The sequence below is a fragment of the Leptosomus discolor genome, chromosome 1 (assembly GCF_034619465.1).
Source record: "Leptosomus discolor isolate bLepDis1 chromosome 1, bLepDis1.hap2, whole genome shotgun sequence".
Lineage (NCBI taxonomy): Eukaryota > Metazoa > Chordata > Aves > Leptosomiformes > Leptosomidae > Leptosomus > Leptosomus discolor.
In genome coordinates this window covers 33,352,651-33,373,154 of record NC_141391.1, presented here as the reverse complement: position 1 = coordinate 33,373,154, position 20,504 = coordinate 33,352,651, and the positions used below count along the sequence as shown (strand labels likewise).

General features: G+C 39.5%; 1 protein-coding gene across 2 annotated transcripts in view; it reads right to left on the bottom strand.

The window, feature by feature from the left end:
- Positions 1-20,504, bottom strand: part of ENOX1 (ecto-NOX disulfide-thiol exchanger 1) — a 138,832-nt gene that overhangs the window by 74,681 nt on the left and 43,647 nt on the right. For both annotated transcript variants that reach the window (XM_086481971.1, XM_086481970.1), the window contains exons 4-5: positions 20,172-20,405; positions 8,122-8,334 (exon numbers count right to left, since the gene is read on the bottom strand). In XM_086481971.1, the coding sequence (XP_086338097.1) occupies positions 8,122-8,334; positions 20,172-20,405 (447 nt within the window). The remainder of the gene's footprint in view (positions 1-8,121; positions 8,335-20,171; positions 20,406-20,504) is intronic.

The window sequence follows — 20,504 nt, the reverse complement described above, 5'->3', positions numbered from 1 at the left end:
GAACACGTTGTGTTAAACTTTGAAATAAAAAAAAAAAGACACTCTGATTAAAGAGAGCCCAGTTTGCCCTGCAAGGTATTGCTAGAAAATCTGTCTACAAAATACGCTTTGAAAATCTTTTAGGTTGTGAAACGTGGTTTAATTTACAACAAAGAAACTGACAGCTCAGTGTAACAGCAAGTGCTGGAGCTGTGCCATGTGATAAATCACTTGGACTCAACAAGACCACTTCACCTCCATGTCATTTCTCAACAAACAGGAACCTGACATCAGGCCAGCAAAACACAGTAGGGCAGGTACAAATGTACAGTACCTGCTCTTTTAATGCCACCATCTTATATTACAGAACAGACTTTATGGACCTTCTGTTGACATCCAGAAAAAACAAAACAAAAAACCCGCACACAATTCCCCCTCCCCACCTCACTAACTCAAAGGAAGATGAAGCGAAAGCTACTTTCATCATCAGCTTGACGAGATTATAAGCCATCCCCAATGCACTGCATTTAATTAGCTGTTCTCATTGTTATTTATGGTTAGGCAGACCTTTTTTCAGTTCTCGGATTTAGAAATAGCAAAAGCAGGAAGAAATATTTTTGGTAAGCCTGTCCAAAAAATAAAGAACCCCAAGGGAACTCTGAGATGAAGGAACATCATAAATGTGACTGAACTCTGGCAGGTTCCATTAAGTGAAGGAACTCTCTCTTAAGTAATAACTGTCCAGGGATCTTGCAGATTAGAATGTTCCTAGGAGATCAGGAGGGCTATGTTTGTTTCAGGCATAATACGATCTTTTTTACTGAAGAAAAAGAAGAGAGAGGTGGATGAGGAGGCTTCAACAGCCATAGCCATCAGCTCACACATCATATGTGGGAACATTTACTTCTCCATTTGTTGCCATACCATATGTTCCCTTGCCTGCCATGACTTGTTATCTTCTCTCTTTGTTTACTGTCTCCAGTCTCATCTTCCTTCCATATTTTTGTTCCCTCATTCTGTATGTGTCCATCTTTCCCTCCCACAGTCTATCCCTTCCCAAAACTCTCTTCCGGCCCCCGTGACATCTCTGTCAACATCATGAACTACATCATTTGGGACAAATCCAGTGATCTGACATGAAGCAAGACTAGTGCCTATTGAAGGGAGTAAGTATTTCAGCCAGGCATAGTTACATGGGGTTATTCATATTCACATTTACAAGTTTTATTCATTCACTCATAAGCAGCCTGAACAGTTTTAGAAGAGCAAGCCACATGATATGTGTGCACAGCAAACTCAGAAAACCTTTTGGGTGAAACCTCCACCTTTTCTTCCCTGCTCCAATGCCTTATTCTCATCCTTTATTGTTCATTTCCATACAACATTTACAGTTCAGACCTGTGAAGCATCAGGCCCTTACCTCCACCCCTATTCAGCAAGGTAGCTTAAAAGCAAACACAGATTTCCATGTGATTCAAGCACATGCTTCTTTGCTTTGAAACTTGCTTCATCATCTAGGAGATCCTGCAGGATTCAGGCAAGTGGTGTGAGTTGTCAAAATGGGGCCTTAGACTGAAATCTCTTGGGAGGCAGTGATTTTATTTTGCTATAAAACACCATGCATATTAAATGGCCTACATTAAGAAAAAAAAGGAAAAGTCTTAAAAATAACAGGAGAAAATCTTCTGCTGAAATTCTGGCCATGCTTAAATCAATATCAAGATTCCTATTGACTTAGGTGAAGGTTACAGACAATGGAAGGAATGAAGAAAATGAAACACAAAGGAATAAGCTATCTGAAACACTACAGGGTTGCAACCACAAAGGGTTATACTGCCAGAAAGTGGGGAGGAATTATAAGAATGCAAGGTAAAATAGAAATGGAGTCTTTCATCTCTATTTTCTGCCGCTGCCAGAGCATCCTGGATAGAAATGCTTTTGAGAACATGTGTACATCAAATGGAAAATGGGACGACAAGTAAAAAAGAATAGAGATACCCAGCTGAGCTTTACTGGACAAATTATCAGTACAGAAGCAAGCAAAGAGCACACTGACTAAATGAGCGAATCAAAAGGAATGGATGGATTGTGAAGGCTATTTTATATTTAATTCTTTTGTAGAAATACATCAAGGTAGAAAGTAATAGTGGCAACTAATGACATGAATGATTAATGTTTTTATTTGTATTACAGTGGCATTCTATGACACCAACTGAGATCTGGGCTGCACTGTAAAAACACATTATATGACTCAATCTCTTTCACAAAGAGCTTAATGATGACCTAAAAATTGCACATAAAGCAAGCTCACATTTTTGAATTAGTCACTGGCAAATGAAAGAAAGACTGTAAGACTGGACAATTAAAGAGCAGGAAAATCCTTTTAGAAGTTGTTATTAATGCAGAGCAATTGAAAGAATACTTGGAAAACATGAATGTATATAAAATGTCTGACTGCTAACAGAATTTTAACCAGCATGCTTTCAATATCTGTAATGAAACTGGCTTCATTTTCAGTACTAAGAAAATATACTAAAAAGTGGAAGGATTATTGGGAAAAAGGACTGCGGTATGGAATTTAAAGCAAATCAGATAAGATGGTGATTTTACTAATCATATCAATGTAAATTCTACCTTTTCTAAAGTAAGAGAGGAACTTTTGAAGTGAACCTGTAGTGAGAAAACCAAAACTGATCCCAATCCATTTTTAGAAGAAAGCTCAAAAAGGATTTTTAACATTTTTTCTTCCTTTTTTTTTTTAATATTAAAAATTCAGATTCTATCTGTGAAGGCACTGATAATGTTAAAACAGATTAAATCATATCCAGAGAGATCAGAGAATGAAAATGAACAAACCTAAAGAGGGAAGAATTTTATTCAGTCTGTTGAGAATGCATTTCCCTTCAGAATTATTTAACCCTAATTTATTTTGGAGGGTGGGGGTGGAGGAGGAGGGAAGTTTATACCAGACACCTACTGGTTCTTTGAAAAAAAAGTCACAGTACTCTAATACACCACTAAAATCCTTCATTAGCAAGGGAGAGAAAACTCGAGGTGACAATCCTGACCTTCCCAAGGAGGGGGACATGACACACAGTCTTCTCCCAAAACCTTTGATTCTTCTTAACGAACAGCCCTATTGAATCTGCTCAAAGGTGTATCTAGCCTCACAGCCCGTGTCACAAATAAAAGGGCTAAGGATGTTTAGCAACAAGCTAAGTAGGTGAACTGCATAATGTCATAATTCCAGATTTCTTTGGTTTCAGGACTTCTTGAAAGATTATTATCTCTTTGTTTTTACTTTCATGTACTCCTTTACATGAAATGCAAGACCACAGAGAAGCAAACGAGCTCACTGGCAGCAGAAAGAAGTGGCAGGCACCCTTTATATTGAGCTGTGGAGTGAAAATTAGTTTCTCTCGACAGCAAGATGGGAAGAATATCTACCTGATGACTGCCACCAGACTATGCAGCTTAGATTTTGAGATCATTTTCAAAAAATCAAAGTAGGCAATGGCAGATAGAGTTGTCAGAAAATTCTGGCTGATGATGCTGTGTACTTGCTTTAGATGTTGCTGAATAATCCAGTTGCTCTGGGTGCCCCACCCATATCAGCACAGTGCCATAGTACGCCTACATGGGAGCTGTTAGATTCAGAGCATCATAGCGTATCACTCTGATCACAGCTCCTTGGAAAGCTGGGATACCACTCACATGCAGATGACTCTTCCTCTGCCATCATCGTGGCTTTTGTGGCACAGGTGCACCAGTGACATAATGGAAATTGGAGTGCTTTTTCTGACCCTCTCAGAAGTCAGCTTATTGTCCAGGCAACGTAGGGACTCACTCAGATGCTGCCTCTTTCCTTCTTTGAAAGGATTAATAGTGCCACTTTTGTCCACAGATATGAATCCTGGTACTTTAAAACTTCATAAGTGGCCAAAAGCTACAAAGTTTGGTCCCTGACGCCAATCAGAACTATACCAAGAAAAAGATCCCAACATTTTCTTTGCAGTTAGGAAATAGAAAAATCTATTTTACAATTTGCAGATACTCCAGCAGTACTAGTGAAGATTGCGCCCTGTCACTTATAAATTGCATTAAACTTCTCAACAGTTTTGCTTCTACTGCTTATTATGATGGCATGATATTTAGCAGCTGAAATGGAAAAAAAAAGGTGTCAGTATGTAGCTTGTCCACGAGGTCCCCTGGAAATATTAGGGTAGCCTACTGGTGTATACTGGTCCTGAATACTGAGTGCTGGGGATTGCTACACTGGATTGCCACTGGTTTGCCTAACGCCAACAGTAGGATTCTCACTTAGCTGTTGTGAATGAAATTCAGCATGGCAACCTTTAAACAAGCCTAAGTGATTTAGGAGGTCCATGTTGTGTATTCAAAAATTGCTCAATGAGCTAATCACTGCTTGCCAAGGTAGGGTGAGAAACTGCAGCACATCTCTCCCTGACGCCAGCTAACGCACAAACAGATCCCAGGGTCACTGGGAACTGGCTTCCCTTTCCAGCAACCTCATGGTCCACCAGGAGGTAAGGACACATCTGTGATTAGTTACACTGTAATAAATGACTCTGTAGGTTTATACTCCAGCTTGCCCTGTAGGATGTATCATGTGTCTATTCACCTCCAGACCTGCATTTTGTCACTCAGGCCTTTTACACAAGTTCTAAGACCCGGAGATGCATGGAAAGTCAGGGAGCAGTGTCATGTGTGCTGTGGAAGCAAAGTGGACGAATTTAGAAATCAAATTGCAAAGAGAACTATTTAAAATCCATATTTTAAGTACAGACTAAAATCTAGAAAAACTAAGTAATTTAACAAAAAAGAAGGAAGTGGACATTTTTCTCTTTTTATAACTTAAATAACTGAAGAAGCACCATAACAAGGCTAAGACTCCTTGTAGAGCTTAAATCAGGGGCTGTAAATTGGTGGTGTGACAACAGTAATACACATTATTTCACAGATTATCCTGGCACAAGTATTTTGGTCAGGTAATTAATTTACATGCTGAACACTTGACCCAAATTTTTAGGGGTAATCCGCTTGGTAATCTTCTAAATACCTCCAGGTAGAAATCTGTAGCAAGGATTTCAATACCTGTACTTCTTTAGTAGCTGGGCCATAAACTGAAATGTTCTGGCCACGCTAATCCTCATTAATAAGAAAGCAGTTTATACTGAGACCCACATAGACAGTGTGTGTGTTCCAGGTGAGTGCACTTGAAGGCCATTTTCTTAACATATCTCTTCTTCACTCCCCAAAACACTCACTGCCACAATGCTGACATTTTTCTCTAACTCCAAGTTCTTCCCTTATGCTGTGTCCTTCTATATCAAGACTACACACAGTAAGTGGGATCAATCTGCTCAGAACAAGGCACATAAATATTTGGACATCTGGTTCTGAGCTAGGCCCCCTGCGAATCTTCTATGGGCAGCAGAGAAAAAATGGCATCTCCCAGGGATGATTTATCTCACTGGATGAGCACCATGAGGTCAGTCTGATGACTCATTCCATGGAGATGCTTATTTTTCTCTGCTGACTGCAAAGACAGCCCAGAATGGTCAGCTCAGAGTTGAACACCTGACCCAGTTCATGACAGAGGAATGCCACATGGTATTTTTCAAAATACTGTAATATTTATGACAAATGGCCACACAGCTGCAGCATTACACTAGACTTTTGGATCCTTACTGCAGAACAGTACAAGTGGGGTTTTTTTGCCACTCTGCAGAATTTAATAGACCACATACACCTATTTTGGACATCTAGTATTTTCAAATTCTTCTTCATAAAGCAAGTGACATATTCTAACCAATTATAGTGGAAAACAATGGAAAAAACAATGGAAACTGTGGGAAAACAGTGGAAAAGGACACATGAAAAAATTCCTCAGATCAATTCAAATACAGGAAAATTCTTGAAAAAGGGAAGCTCATTTCACAGTCTCCATATTTAGCAATCTTACGCAAACACACGTGTAAAGCAAAACCATCATTTGTTTGTAGCAAGTTTGCGGAGAATTTCAATAAGATGCATTAATGCTAATAATGGCCAATGTTTATGATGTTTATAAAATAACCAATGCAGAGCATCTGGAAAGCTCGTAAAATTTGTTCTTATAAAATCCACAGAGTGTAACACCTTTCCCTGAGCCTATTTTTTTGCTGACCTTGTCCTCCTAGGCCAGATCTGTCAGAAACTGTCTTCTTCCAGGCATTGCTGTGACTGTGGCACTCTGAAACTCATGTTTTGAAGACAGACCTATTCCTGTTTTTGTAAATTCAGCATTCAGCACATTACAGGAACAAACCAGATAGCCAAAACTGCAAGTTTCCACCTGAAACTACAGGGATCTCTATTTCCAAGTGACAGATGTTCTACAACAGTTGGTGACAAACGAGCTAATTTAGACTGATTTAACTAAAGTTCAGCCTGCTGACAATGGGGGACTTTTTTTAATACGGCTGAAGAAGGCATTTCCAAATCCTAGGGCTGGCTGTTGCACACAAAACTACAGAGGCCCTGGTGTGAACTGAACAGCACAGCCATGCGTGGTGCCTGTGTCTCTGCTCCTCACATTGCCTTTTAGATGCTGAGATGGAAGGTGACATTGCTTAGCAAATTACCAAGGGAATTAGCTGGTCTTTAAAATTTACTCACTGAACATATATCCTCAGAAATCAAATGCTTTTGGCCCAGAATCTTTCTTCCTAAGTTCAGGCATCTAAGCTTTTAAATTAGAAGGACAGGTGCCCTGGGGTGAATTGGTCTGAGATGCTGAGTTCTCCATCATATATGCAGAAAGCTTCCAGGGGCTGCTCTCCTAACCCAGGCAAGTCCATGCAAGCTTCTGCCTTCAGCCCTAACTGCTGAAGGATGACCACTGAGGGACCAGAAAAATATTACAGAAGAGCTTTTAAGGCTTATTTTTTTAATGTAAAGATTAGAGGTGTGATTCAGAAATTACAATGTAAGAACTGCATTGTCCTCCATCTGGTAAATTGTCTTGGTTTTTGTTTTTAACTTGCATATGAGAGATAGCTTCAGGCTCCACCTTTCTGCGTATCATAAAGCCTCTTGCTTGAGCAGCCATGAGTAGACATGTTAAAACCCAGCAACATAGAAATTAGTTTTCCTTCTCATCTTCTCTTCTCTTCTCTTCTCTTCTCTTCTCTTCTCTTCTCTTCTCTTCTCTTCTCTTCTCTTCTCTTCTCTTCTCTTCTCTTCTCTTCTCTTCTCTTCTCTTCTCTTCTCTTCTCTTCTCTTCTCTTCTCTTCTCTTCTCTTCTCTTCTCTTCTCTTCTCTTCTCTTCTCTTCTCTTCTCTTCTCTTCTCTTCTCTTCTCTTCTCTTCTCTTCTCTTCTCTTCTCTTCTCTTCTCTTCTCTTCTCTTCTCTTCTCTTCTCTTCTCTTCTCCACCTCGCCTCGCCTCCCTTCACTTTGAAGAACACTTCTAGGCAAGTATTCAGATTATTGTTTTATGAGGGAACCTCATTAAGGTAACTTCATTGATTATATTTCTGTACTAAGGAAATAGCTGCCAGCACTAAATATTTAAGGCACATTATCTGCCAAATTAACACTGGCATTTTATCAGCCAAGCAGTCCCAATGCCAGCAGCAGTACAGCATTTTCTTCTACTGTAGGGTGGCCTGTACGTTGTGAATATACCCCTAAAAGTTACTGAAGCCTACCTCCTTTTACCTAAACCCAGGCTAAAAATATAATCTAATTGTCCTCTAGTCTGTAACTGGCCTAGTTAACTAGCTGCAACATATAAGCTACATATCACTTCTCTCCACAAAAGCCTGATCTTTGCTCAAAAGCAGAGAGGCTTCTGTCTGGTCTGTTCCTGAAGCATTATGTCTATGCAACAGTGGACATTATGCATAGAGTATGTCTTCATCTATTAAGAAAAAAACTACTGAAACTTTGCTCACCTTGAGAAATAAGCCCTTAGGAATGGTCCTTGTTCCTCCAAATTGCCATAGAGTATGGAATAGGATATGAAGTAGAATATGACTGCATTGCAACTACTTACCCCCAAACAAACAAACTGATAAAAAATACACTACCACCACCACCACCATCACTACAACACTGGACAAAAAAGAGTTACTTACATTGAGTGAGGATCCCTGTTAAGGCATTTTTGAAACTCTCCTTGGCTTGCTCCATTTCTTGCTCATGAGCGGCCTTTTCATTCATGAGCCGGCGGACGTGGCTGTTGGCTGACTGCACCATTGAATAAAACTGGTTTGCAGAGCGACGATTCACCTCACCTCGCTCAATCCAGGTAAGCAGCACTGTGATGGCCTCTGAAAACTTGCTATCATCTAGAACAATCAAAGCACAGGTTTTAAATTGCAGACATAAATATCCTGCCGAGAACACATTTTCTGCTCTGTGACACATTAAAATCACCATAAATCCTGCTTGTAGTATATCATTTTGGGCAACTTTTGGGTACTTTGTTCTATCAGATGTAGGAAGCCAATCTGGCATGTGAAGCTACATAAATCTTCCTTCAAGATTTGTCTTCTGCTTATTTTAATAGCTTTCTCATAACAAAAAACACCTTCCCCTCTTCCCTGTGGCCTGACTCCTTGTTTTCACAATGTCTCCCTTAAGCTGTTCAGTGATATGGAATGACCTTACAACAGGAGTGAGAAAACCTCTGTGTTACTGGACCCACTGAGGAAATGAAATGTGTCCGCCTTAATCTGCTTGGCCAAAAGCTCAGTCTTGGAGCTTGGACTCAGCCATACCTTTGCCAACAGATTTTACTAACATCACATTCTTAATTAACAAACAATGACATAGCTGAACAATTCCTTCTCAAAGCACTGATTAATTACAAGGAACTGCTTTGAACACATGATGTGTCTATATTTGTTTTGTGTTATCTGGCTTGTGTTTTGTTTTACATATTTTTTTAAAGGATTCCAGATGAATCCAGGCAAACACCTGGATTACAGTCTTAACGCTTACCATTCAGGTAACTAAAGTTATATTTCTCTGCAAGAAAGATCACCAAAACTGGTGGCTAGATTTTGTGCACTCCCTCCCCAAGTAATCTTCTTTCCTCTGACAGTACTCTCAGCTTCCTCAGAAGACTCTTAGTGCAACATCCATTACACTTCTGGCTTCATCAGGATTAAGAGGACACATTGTTTTTTAAGTCCCATTTAGGTTGAACTGCAAGAAAATGTTATTACAACAGAGTGCCTTCCTGTGGAACCATTTTTGTGCAATTCAATCTTGGGTTTTTTTCCCCAGGATTTTATTCTATAAAACTTCTGTTTCTCGACAAACTGTTTTAAACATCTCATCTAATCCTTGTTGCTCAGATTTCTTTATATGTATTTTAGATGATAGGCATACCTTTCTAAAGGAGAAGGCATACAGTTATGGTGGGGAAGTAGTACGGTTATAACAAAAAGACACTTAAAATGAAAATTGGAAAATATTAAACCAAACCAACTGTGATACAGGACACAGAAATGTGGGACAGATTATAAGACTCTGCTTTCCATTACAAAGAATAATTAAACACTAATTCTTAAGTGATGATTTGGGCTTTTATTCTGAATCAGTAATCAGTTCCCTAAAAGGCGTGGAGCCTAAAGTGCAGGGAGAACTAGTGACATGCTCTGTGCCCACGTCCTGTGAAGAATAGATTTTACGTTGCCTGATCTTTAGCATCTTATTAACTGAAACGTGCTTTCAGCTACAGCAATAAGACTTGCTCTCCACAGCTGGATAGGCATGTTCACCCAAGATCTCGGAAAAAACTTGCAAAATAGGAGCATCATAACACCCTCCCTTTGTACAATGATGTATCTGTTGTGACTTTACATTAACATGTGATTTGTCATCAGCATTCATTAATTGTCCCTGGGGAGAAAGAGTCAGATGGGCATCTTTTCTTTCCATATTGTTCCCTTAGATTACACTCCACTTCCGAGCTTTGCTGGGTATGGGGCAGGTATGTATTCAGAGGCTCTGATGAATGAGGTTGGCTGAATATGGGCCTCAGAAATGCCAAATGTAAACAAGACTCATGCAAAGCCTCTTCATTGCAAGAAAACACTAGGATAAGACTCCCCAAAAGCCTTGGGCAAAATCTTCAGCCTGCTGAAACGCATGGCGTCTGGATGTCATGGATCCAATACAGCCAAGAACTCATCCCTGGAACATAATGTTTATTATAATTACAGTAGTCAATAAGAATAACCTGTAATGGCTTCTGGCAATGTTAGCATGCAATTTCCAATAGTCTGTACAGTCAGGTCACCCTGTGGATGACACTAGCCTGTTAACACCAAGGATGTGGATGATTGTGAGTAGAGAGTAACTACAGCTGAATGTTCCTCTTTTTTCCTTGTAGACATCATTATCTGTATCACCACAGATAATTTATCACCGAATACTGAAGTACCATTTAAACTAAATTATCCCGTTCAAGCTAGGTCAAGACATGAACAGCAAAGTTGGAAGAAATGATACACAGAAGCACCTCTGAAGAGGTACACTGTGACCTGTGAAGAAACAGTGTGCAGAGCTGAGCAAAAATGTTTCACGGATATGCACGAGGAAACTCAGTTGCACAGAAACATTCTCCCTTTTTCTTGCCTTAATCTCTCCCCAGTACACGTCTATGTGTTGTTCTGCTACAGAGTCTATATGAAATTAAAACATCCCTCCCCTTGTTTTGTTTTTATCGGGCACAGTTGGTGTCTGTAAGGGATGTTCATAAACATGCCATCCTTCTGCCACATAGATTCAGCCTATCTAAAAGGACATGCTGAAAACCTGTTGTCAACATATTATACTTCCAGGGAGCTGCAGAAGTCTGTGGGCCTGTTATAGTTAATCCATGGCTTTTTGCTAGCAGGAAAAAATCCTTTCATTGGTAAACATCAGCATCTTCATTGATTACATAATTAGAAGACACATTAAAAAATGCTAGAGGGTAATGTATGCACAACAGGAGCACATTAGTTAATAAAATCATTTCTCTACAGTTTTACAATTTCCTTATTTCACCTTCCTTTCTAATTTTTATATTCTTGAGTTGACTATTCAGTGACTGCCATAAGGTAACTCACTGTCTATTAATTTACTTTATCCAGAATGCAGTGGCTCTTTCTGAGCAATCAGAGGTTCACTTAGAAAATCAGATTTTTATACCAGATTGTTGATTTATTTTTTATTTAGTAGATAAATAGTAGAAGAAAAGCAGCGATGGAATCTAATGTAAGCAGAGCATTAACTGCCTTATAATTGCAGCCGTTCATTAAAAAATGAAAACAAAACTCCTAATTCTGTTCAAAATTATTCACTTGTAGTAGGATGCACATAAATATACATGGTTTAAAAACATACTCTTAAAATAAATTTCTTTATGTAAGACACGCTCCCATATGTAATTGTTCTTTTAAAATGATCACATGGCAAATTATCTCTCACACTTAAATCTTTTTTCTCCTCCAAGTTACGGCATGTTTTAAACAAGTAACGTAGGATCCACCTCCTTTATGTCAACATCTGATTTAGTAACCCTAGGGCCCTGGTACAGTCAATGGAAAGAGATGGACACTTGTTGGATGGGCTTTGCCAGTCCTGTTTTATCTGTCTGTTTGAGGATGAGGTGAACTGTGCCCCGGAAGTGCCTGCCTCCCTCAACAGGCTGTCAAGGGAGCCTGGGGTGATCTTGTCATATACAGACATCTCTGCAACAGACACCTACGTTTGGTCAGAGTAATCCCAACTGTTACACAAGTGCACCAGTTACAAAGCACCTACTCAGCATTTGTGTACCTGTCTCGGGTTTTCAGTTATACCACAAGCTGTGACGCACGCCATGTCGTTTTAATATTACCCATCTGTTGAGGATGGCTTCCTGGGTTTCTGTCGATAGAGATTTCCAGGTGCTGCTAGACTCAATCACAGGCCTCTAGAGATAAGATATTTCAAATTCCTCTATATCAACTGAAGATATATGGCACTTAAATCCTAGCTCACAACTTAGATGAAATGAAATATAAAGAAAAGGAAATGTGTCCCTAGAGCTGCCTGGGAAATTGTCAATGGGAGTATTGCTATGAAAAAAAAAAAGGAATAACTGTTGACAAACGTTTTGCATTTTTCTGCTTGTAATTTGACCACCTCTAAGCAACCCCAACTGGAATAAACTTTTTACTAGGAAAAGATATCATAAGAATGGTATACTCGGAAAAAATGTTGGAAACAGATTTTACTTTCAGCTTATGGAGCCTCTCAGGTGTAACACAGGGCAGAATTACGCTGAGAGTAATCTGAAATGTGACTATTTATCTCGCAATGTTGAGCACCTCCATGAGGTGCTTTCACAACTTGGGTGATAGTGTCTAAGGCCTTAGTCATTAGACAGGAGATAGACTAACACATCACTCCGAAGCCAGGCATTCAAACACTCTTATCACTATCATTCTTACATTTATAAATACATTGCAAGTATAGATAACTTTATATTTCTGTATTTCGAGAGTGACATCGTATGCTTGATCTCTAGTTAGGACAAGATTAAACACCAGGCTACAGTTGCTTTTAAGCTTGTTAGCATCTTCGCAACTCTGGGCTTTCTCAAATGTTTGAAAAGTATCTAAAATAATTCACACAACACTTGGAGCCTGTCTAAATCACATCAATCCTTCTGTGTTGTCCTGTGGGCCATTGTGTTGTCCAGAGTCAGCATGTACTATCTTTTGTCCCTAATCTTGCTCCCCAAATGCAATACCCTAAGGCTTGCAAGGAGATGCTAAAAAGCTGTTGTTCTTTATCCTAATGACTACACTTAGGAAGCTCCTGTGTTGGCTGCATATGTTTTGGGTTGCGTTAATGATCTCATTTTTCTCTGGCACTTCTGTCAGAAGGGAAGGGGCAGGTGTGCCCTTATGCTAAGTTCTGCCCTGCCCAGTAGAAATCCAGTTAATAAACACCCCTTGAAGGCATTCTTGTGAGCACTGAGAATGACTGTGCTGCAGGGCGGTTAGAGAGGGGACAGGAGTCAGGGGATATGTCCCATCTATTTGCCTCTGATTGACAGCCTGTCCTGTCAGCTGTAGCTGTGCCATAGGAAGTTGTTGTGTCCCCTGCCTCATCCCCACCTGCTCAGCACTACCTCTTTGATCACAGTTACACTGCCCTCAGGTCTGCCTGGAGCTGCTTGGCTGATTACACTTCAGTTCCAGTCTGTCAAACTGGGCCCAGCTCAGCTATTACAGGAAAGTGGTAGAGGCCAGTTCAGGACGCAAACTTCTTCATTCCATATAACTGCAACCAGGGTAGGATGTGTGGCCAAGGTTACTGCTAATCTGACTTCTGATTTGATGATTTATTAACTATAACTAAGATTTCTAAACTGCGGAGACTGAAATTAATATGAAAAATAATAAACTACTGCAGATGACTACTGTGGGTGAATCAGGTCAGGTAAAAAGTTACTAACCTCTCTCATCATCAGGAACAATTTGCACATGCCACTTTTGGTGCCACAATGACAACTTATTTTCCTCTTGGCTTAAGAGCTTCTTCTGCCCAGAGTGCCTGTCACTGACCTAGAAACACAACTCAAGTCTGCTACCCTCACCTTCTTTTTTCCCTGCTCAAATACCTTACATAATTGTCACATGCAAAACACACATCAGTTTGGTACTTTTGGGATTAATAACATTTTTAACCCAATGGTACTGCATAATAAGTGAGCATCAAGGAATACAAATTCTTACTGCCAAAGGGTTCTTTTAAAGAATGATTAATGTCCACCTTACTATTTCTTAAATAGCCTTAACTGTATGCTATAACCAAGAAACTTTTTCAGTTATGTAATAAATGACTATCTGAAACTAGATTTGATAAAAATATGCATATACATTTACAAAAAGATATCTTAAAAGATACTTTCTTGCCCCTGTATCATCAAACTCTTTCTTCCAAATTAAATCACACAAGATTCTTCCAGAGGTGGGTGTTTCATGTGAGACACAGAAATCCATTATCTTATCCTGCTGATGCCATTATTTCCAATAAAAAGTAATTATGAGGGTATTGAGTTTCCTCCCTATTTCTCAAAATCACACCACAAACTTTCAGATCAGTGAGCTGCAATTTCCCAGTTCATAGTAATTAACTTGAGTCATTTTGCAGTGCAGTACATTTAATCAAGTGGGTTTACATTAAAACCTTAGAATTTGCATTGGTATAATACAGATTAAGTGAGAGAGGACTCTTTTAGTAATACACCTAACAGTGAATGTACTTCTTGCAGGCTTTTGGAGGAGATGCCCAGGGAATTGGGTTACCAGGCTGCTGATAGCTGAACCCACCTTATGCTCTTCTGCCAGCAGACAAAAGTGCCCTCGCACCGTGCCTGCTCACAGCCCCTGTGCAAGGCTCTCAGAGCCAGATGTATTGTGTCACAGCAGATGTCAGCAGCATATGGAAGAAGGAAGGAGAAAATTATGATCTAAAAATGGGAAGGGTGAGTGAACAGATTTGACACTAAAGCATCGAAACATGTCTGTGGTAGGGCTCTGTCCTGATATGCTAGTAATGAAAAAAGATTGTGCTAAAAAAAGCTCTAGAGTCTTTCAGCAGCAATTAAACCTGGCATTCATTGGATTTGTTCAGAGGATCTCAGCTTTGCCTCCCCTTCTGATGTAGCCTTGCACTGAATTCGATCCTTTCTGTGTGAGACTTGCCTCTGGATAACCACATCGCTGCTGCAGCGCTCCACAAGTCTGGCTCTCAAGTGCAGAGTGATAATGAAAGCAGCGTGGTTTTCTTCTCAGCGAAATATCCTATTTCCCAAGCAATTAAATGTTGTTTATATTTCAAACGATGTGCAAGAGTTGAGATTGTCAGGCTTGATGTTACCTGAATCTTGCACAAGATGCATCCCCGGTTAGTTCATTCTACTGTAACTGCCATCTATTTATTTAAATTTCCAATCTGTTCTCTCTTCAGGGGATAATACAGTGCCTGGCAAAGAAGCAGCTTCTCAATTTTTCAAATTATATTTTTTAAAATGGAAAACCACATGAATAACTTTCCTGCTCATAAAGGAACACTGTGTTTAAAAGGGAGGTAAATTCCAGGGTATTGTATAGAACTTGCAGATATTTATGTGTCCTTTGTTCAAAATATTTAAAAAACAGATATTCAGATATAAACAGACGTCTTTGTTAGATGGTGGAACTATTTAGCTACCTGCAGCAAACGAGACAGATGTAGTATTTTAAAGGAGCTTATTTGCAAGAAGTGATTTCTGAAGATGATACCATTAGGTACAGATATGCTTGAATTAAGAAAACCATAATGTTCAAAATTCTGCTTTGAAACGCAAATGTCATAAGCACACAGATTAAAATGTTTTGTTCCAATGCACCTGACAGAGCAGCATTCCACTTAACGATAAAAGGTTCAGCCTATCTCTAGTTGTGTGATGTTCTGGGCACCACATTACTCAACCCTTTATAAAGCACCCAGGAAAACAGATGTCAGAGTATGCAAATTCAACCCTAAATATCTACCAACACATCTCGCTGTGCAGTAATAACGCATCTGATTTAATACTGAGGAATTAAAGTCTCAAAGACACACACTAAACAAAATACTGCAATGAACCAGAAGACAAAAAGGTCATGGTTTTGTTACGTAATAGCAGAAGACACAACATTCTGCTGGTTTTGCCAGAATAAGAACTCAGGGTCTATTCTCAAAGGCTATTTAAGGAGGCAATTCACATTTACATTTTACTGTAAAAGACCTTAGTTTCCCAGAATTCACATCTACAAATTTATTGAGATACTTCCTCAAGGAAGCACAGATTTTTACCTAAGGCAGGAGGATGTCAGAAAGAAGGCCAGAAGTTTCATTAACCTGAGTTGTGCTTAGTTGTTATCTTATTCCATGGCAATCAGACAATAGTTTGATGACACTATTTGCAATGTTGTGACAAATCTTGGAATATTTGGATTAAAAAGTAGATTTGAACAGTACCTTTTGAAAAATCAAAATTTTACTTTACGATTTTAAACAAATGGCACCTATTTCCTATTTTGCTTTTTCCCTTCAATTCTACTTTAGTGCATTGGAAGGTCAAAACAACCTGAACAAAAATAACTTGTCATGCAAAATTAAATAGCAGTTTTATTTTCCCAGCCAGCTTGCCCTAAAATGTGTGGTAAGAACCTAAAACTGTTCAGCATAGCTCTGATATGAGAAGGAGCTCATATTCTTCCCCACATTACCCATCTAGATCTCATTTCATTCTGATAATCCAGACTCAGGTCTTTTCTGCCTTCTGTGTTGTGGACTCACATATGAAGAGTGGGGCTTTCTCATAGGAGGGCATGAAACAAATTTAAATCAAATATTTTGTGACAAGTCTCCTTTCCAATGCAGGAAATCTCTTTTATGAACTATCATCTCTTTTGCTTCTCCTCCTTTTGGCTCTGGCTGTGACCAGCAGACATCACTAGCAAATTATCAATGCAGAGCATCCCAAAAAATGTTTACTCATTGAGAGTTAGTGATGTAGGCCCATATTTTTAGAGCTACAGGCTCGACTCCATGAAACCTACACCCAAGATACTGGCAATATGTCACTGACACATAGTGTAAAGTGGCAATAATAAAGCACAATAGGTGGATAGGTAGAGGAACAACATCACAGGCACTGAGAGAAAAGAAAAGTGAATACATTCTTGGCTAACAACATGAAAGGTGCAGAAAAAATTGTTCAAAATGCCAACAAGGAAAAAGTTATGAAGGATTTCACTCGCAGGACCCTGAAGACCTTAACACAGAAAAAAAAAAAAAAAAGGAAAAAGGAAAAAAGAAAGAGGAAGAGAAAGAGGAAGAGGAAGCGGAAAGATATCCATAAAACAGCACCGTCTGCCATGGTCTAAAATGGAAAGTGGTGACAAATTGCTGGTCCACAGTTTGATGGGTTTCCCTTATTTCTGCATAAATCAAGCAGTCAAACCAAGCTCTTTGCAGAAGTTAAGGGATTTGGGATAGTCCACAGAGAGTAGGGAATGGAAAGCAAGTCATAAACCCTCATGCTTTTGCAGGTGTGCAAGGCCTCACATGCGGTGAGTTCCCAGCCCGTCACCAGGCAGTGCGTTTTGAGAAACCAGTTCTTTTTTTCTATGAAGCTCCACACCAGGAGAGACAATAGGTTGAAATTTTGTAATGAACGTTCATTTCCAGGTGTCATAAAAGATTCTATATACTCTCTCACCCACTTTATGGCAGTTACTGCTGTACCACGTGACTTCAGCACAAGAGAGGAATAGGAATATGCTGACAACACCGAGGTGAGAATTTCCAGCCAAGTCTGGTACACAAAAACAATGATTTGTTTAAGTCTTATGCTGCAGTTTGCAGAAGGTGAAAAAAGGTATCATCACCTTTGTTACAGACTCAATAAATAGCTAGACCACAACAGGAGACTGGCTGATGAGCCTAGTTCATCTCTGCTCACCATCAGATTTCCTTGCTGTCAGGAATTTCCAAGGTTATTTTGACAACAAAAGTTGCTTGGATTCATACCAAGTTGTCTACATCTGTGATTGCAAAGCAGTATCTTGGGATGACAGATGTTTGGCTATTTTGGCTTGCTTCTCAGCTAGTGTTGCTCAGTGAACTTCTGGAGGCAGTGCACCAGCTGAAACCTGCACGTTGGGCACCTGCAGGTCTGTCTCATGAGTTGGCAACAGAGCTCAAGGAGTCTTTTGAAGTGGGTACCACAGGGAGGTCATGACTTTCCTTAAGAAAACAACTGCAAGTCATCTGCTCAAAAAACAGTCTTTCAAGGTAAATCCTGCCAAAAGCAGATATATTTTGATCCTTCTTTTCTTTAGGATAAATTATCCAGGCTTTTACAGCAATGCAAATCTGGTGATATCCATAGACCTGAGATTCTGACCCAGAGTTTTATATATATATGTGTGCGTGTGAGTGTGTACATACATATATTTTCTGTTATCTTCACTGGTGTCCTCATTTAAACTGTGAATATATGATGACATGAACTGCCCTTTGCCAGAGTTGAAGAAGTTTCTTTAGTGTTGCTTTACTTACGCTTTTAGGATGCCACAAAGGACTCAGGTGGTGAATCCATGTTGCTCGAAGGAGACCATAATGTTCTGCCCCACTGCCTTATAGATACTGGCTATGATGCCATAGGAAAGTTAAAGCAGACCGGTATAAAGACTGAAACCCCCCCTCTGCTTTCCAGAGCACCTAGTAGAGGAGACAACTCATGACCAGTGAGAAGAAAGGGGGCTTTTTTGCATTCTCCATTCCCAACAATCTACACAGTCCCAGGGCTGGTGCCATTAAACTCACTACAAGGCAATTGCTAATTATCGAAGTCTTAAAAATTGCAATATGTTCTTTTGCTTGATTTTAATGATTTTCTAACCAATAAAAATAAACGTAACATTTTGGTTTCTTAATTTATTATATTTAATTCTGTATGTTTCTGAAAGTTTGTCTTTATTTCCAGAGAAATAGTCAAGCACATGGTATTGGTCTATATCATGCTCAAAATATTTCTGTATTAAACCTGTGCGTATACACCAAGGTGTGGTCAAACGTCCCTCAGGAGAACCAGAGATCTAAATGTTTGGAATAAGTTTTAATTAAGCATGGAAATTTGCCAGAATGGAAAGAAAAGTCCTTCTAAATACAGGCATCTCAAACATCTTGCGAAAACCCACATTCAGTTGCCCCAAGCAATGGCTAGCCATACGGAAGAAATTGTCCAGACTTCTTGCATTTTCTGGCTTAGTTCAGGAAACCTCTAGGCCTTTCTACATAAAGAAATACTTCCCTATAAAAGATTAACTCCTAAAATATTCAACTGAAAACAGATTCTGGGAACAGATGGATCTAAAACTCTGTATTGTATAACTTCTAGAAGAGCTGGACTGGAAGCTAGGTAAGAATTAAAAATTCTTATATTTGAGCCTCTTTCCTCCTTTTCTCCTGGTCTATCAATCCATCTGGGTGATTCTACCAATCTCCCAGCTACTTAATGGATCATTTAGTAGAGGAGTGTATGTGGTGAGAGTACCAGTCAGTCAAACTAATAACAGACCAAGGTAACAGTGACACCTAACAGCAACAAATGAAGTACTCAAAGAGACAGTAGGGTGCATCTCTGCTCCATGCTCCAAGAATGCAATACTTTGCACTGTCCTTCAGCTTCCCAAGCGTGTTTCATAGTTAGAACAGAGGCCAGTGTGTTGACAGCTAGATAGCCTAATTCTAATCTGGATAATTCTGAAACAGTGGCAAGAATCACAGTTTCTTGTGACCTGGCACACAGTATAGTAACGTGCTTGGCCACCACGTGGGGAAAGAATGCCAAACACATTGCTAAACACTTAATGAAAACAAATAAACCCTAAGGGATATGATGAGTTCTTTGCTGGATCTTTTTCTAAATTTCTTTACCATGAACAATTTTATTTCTTTGCTTCTTACTTTCTGTGTTAACTATTAAAGACAGGAATCCTCAAGCTGCATCCTTGAAAAATATTAACTTGATAAGTGTACACAGAAAAAAACAAACAGGCAAGCAAACACATACCAAAGCAAGACGTTATCTTGCACAAATAGTTCTAACCCTAAAGAGGGGATGAAAGAATGGATAGTGTGTGTCAGAGATAAGTTGTACCACTGCATCTGAGGGGCACATTAAAATGCAGTTCATGAGGGCAATTTAAATGCCAGGAATTGGGACAGTCACATGCATGTAACATAGTAACATATCAGTCAAGCAATAAAGTCATTTTAAGAATCAGGCCTTTAATATGAATGATGTTTGTAACAGGTTGTCTTATTATGAGAACATTTCCAAGGTAGATGATGACATCAACTGAACAGAAAAAAGCCCCACTGTAGTATTCTGAAGGTTGTGTTTTAGCTGTTAAAGCACAGGTAGAAGGACAGATGTTACACATTTCTAGCAGGTGGGTGAGTATCATTACCATTGGCATAGCTAACAGGGCAAGTAATGAAATACATTGGAGAGAAATCAGCTCCCCTGCTCTCACTTCTGGATGGCTCCTGCTCTTGAGGAATAATACACTGAAAAGTATCAAATGCTGCTTACCTTTCAATTTTTCAGCCAGCAAAGTAGCTTCATGTTCAGAATAATGCATTATTGCTGGAGGAGAAGGAGGGCGCAGCCTGTCTTCTTCCATTTTGCGTCTGTGGCGTTCTTCTCTGGCCAGCATTCTTTGTTTGCATTCCCATTCATAAAAGTCATCTCTTGCCTGAGCAAAATCAACATGAAGGCGACCTGAATCCTTTTTGTCTGTGCTAGATCCTAATCTCATGCGGTAACCTGAAAGCAACAAGCAGAACTAACTGTTGCAGGACTTTTTGCTTATTTTATTCTTCTCCCGCCCCACCACCACCCAAGTGCAGCTAAGTAAAAACGTAC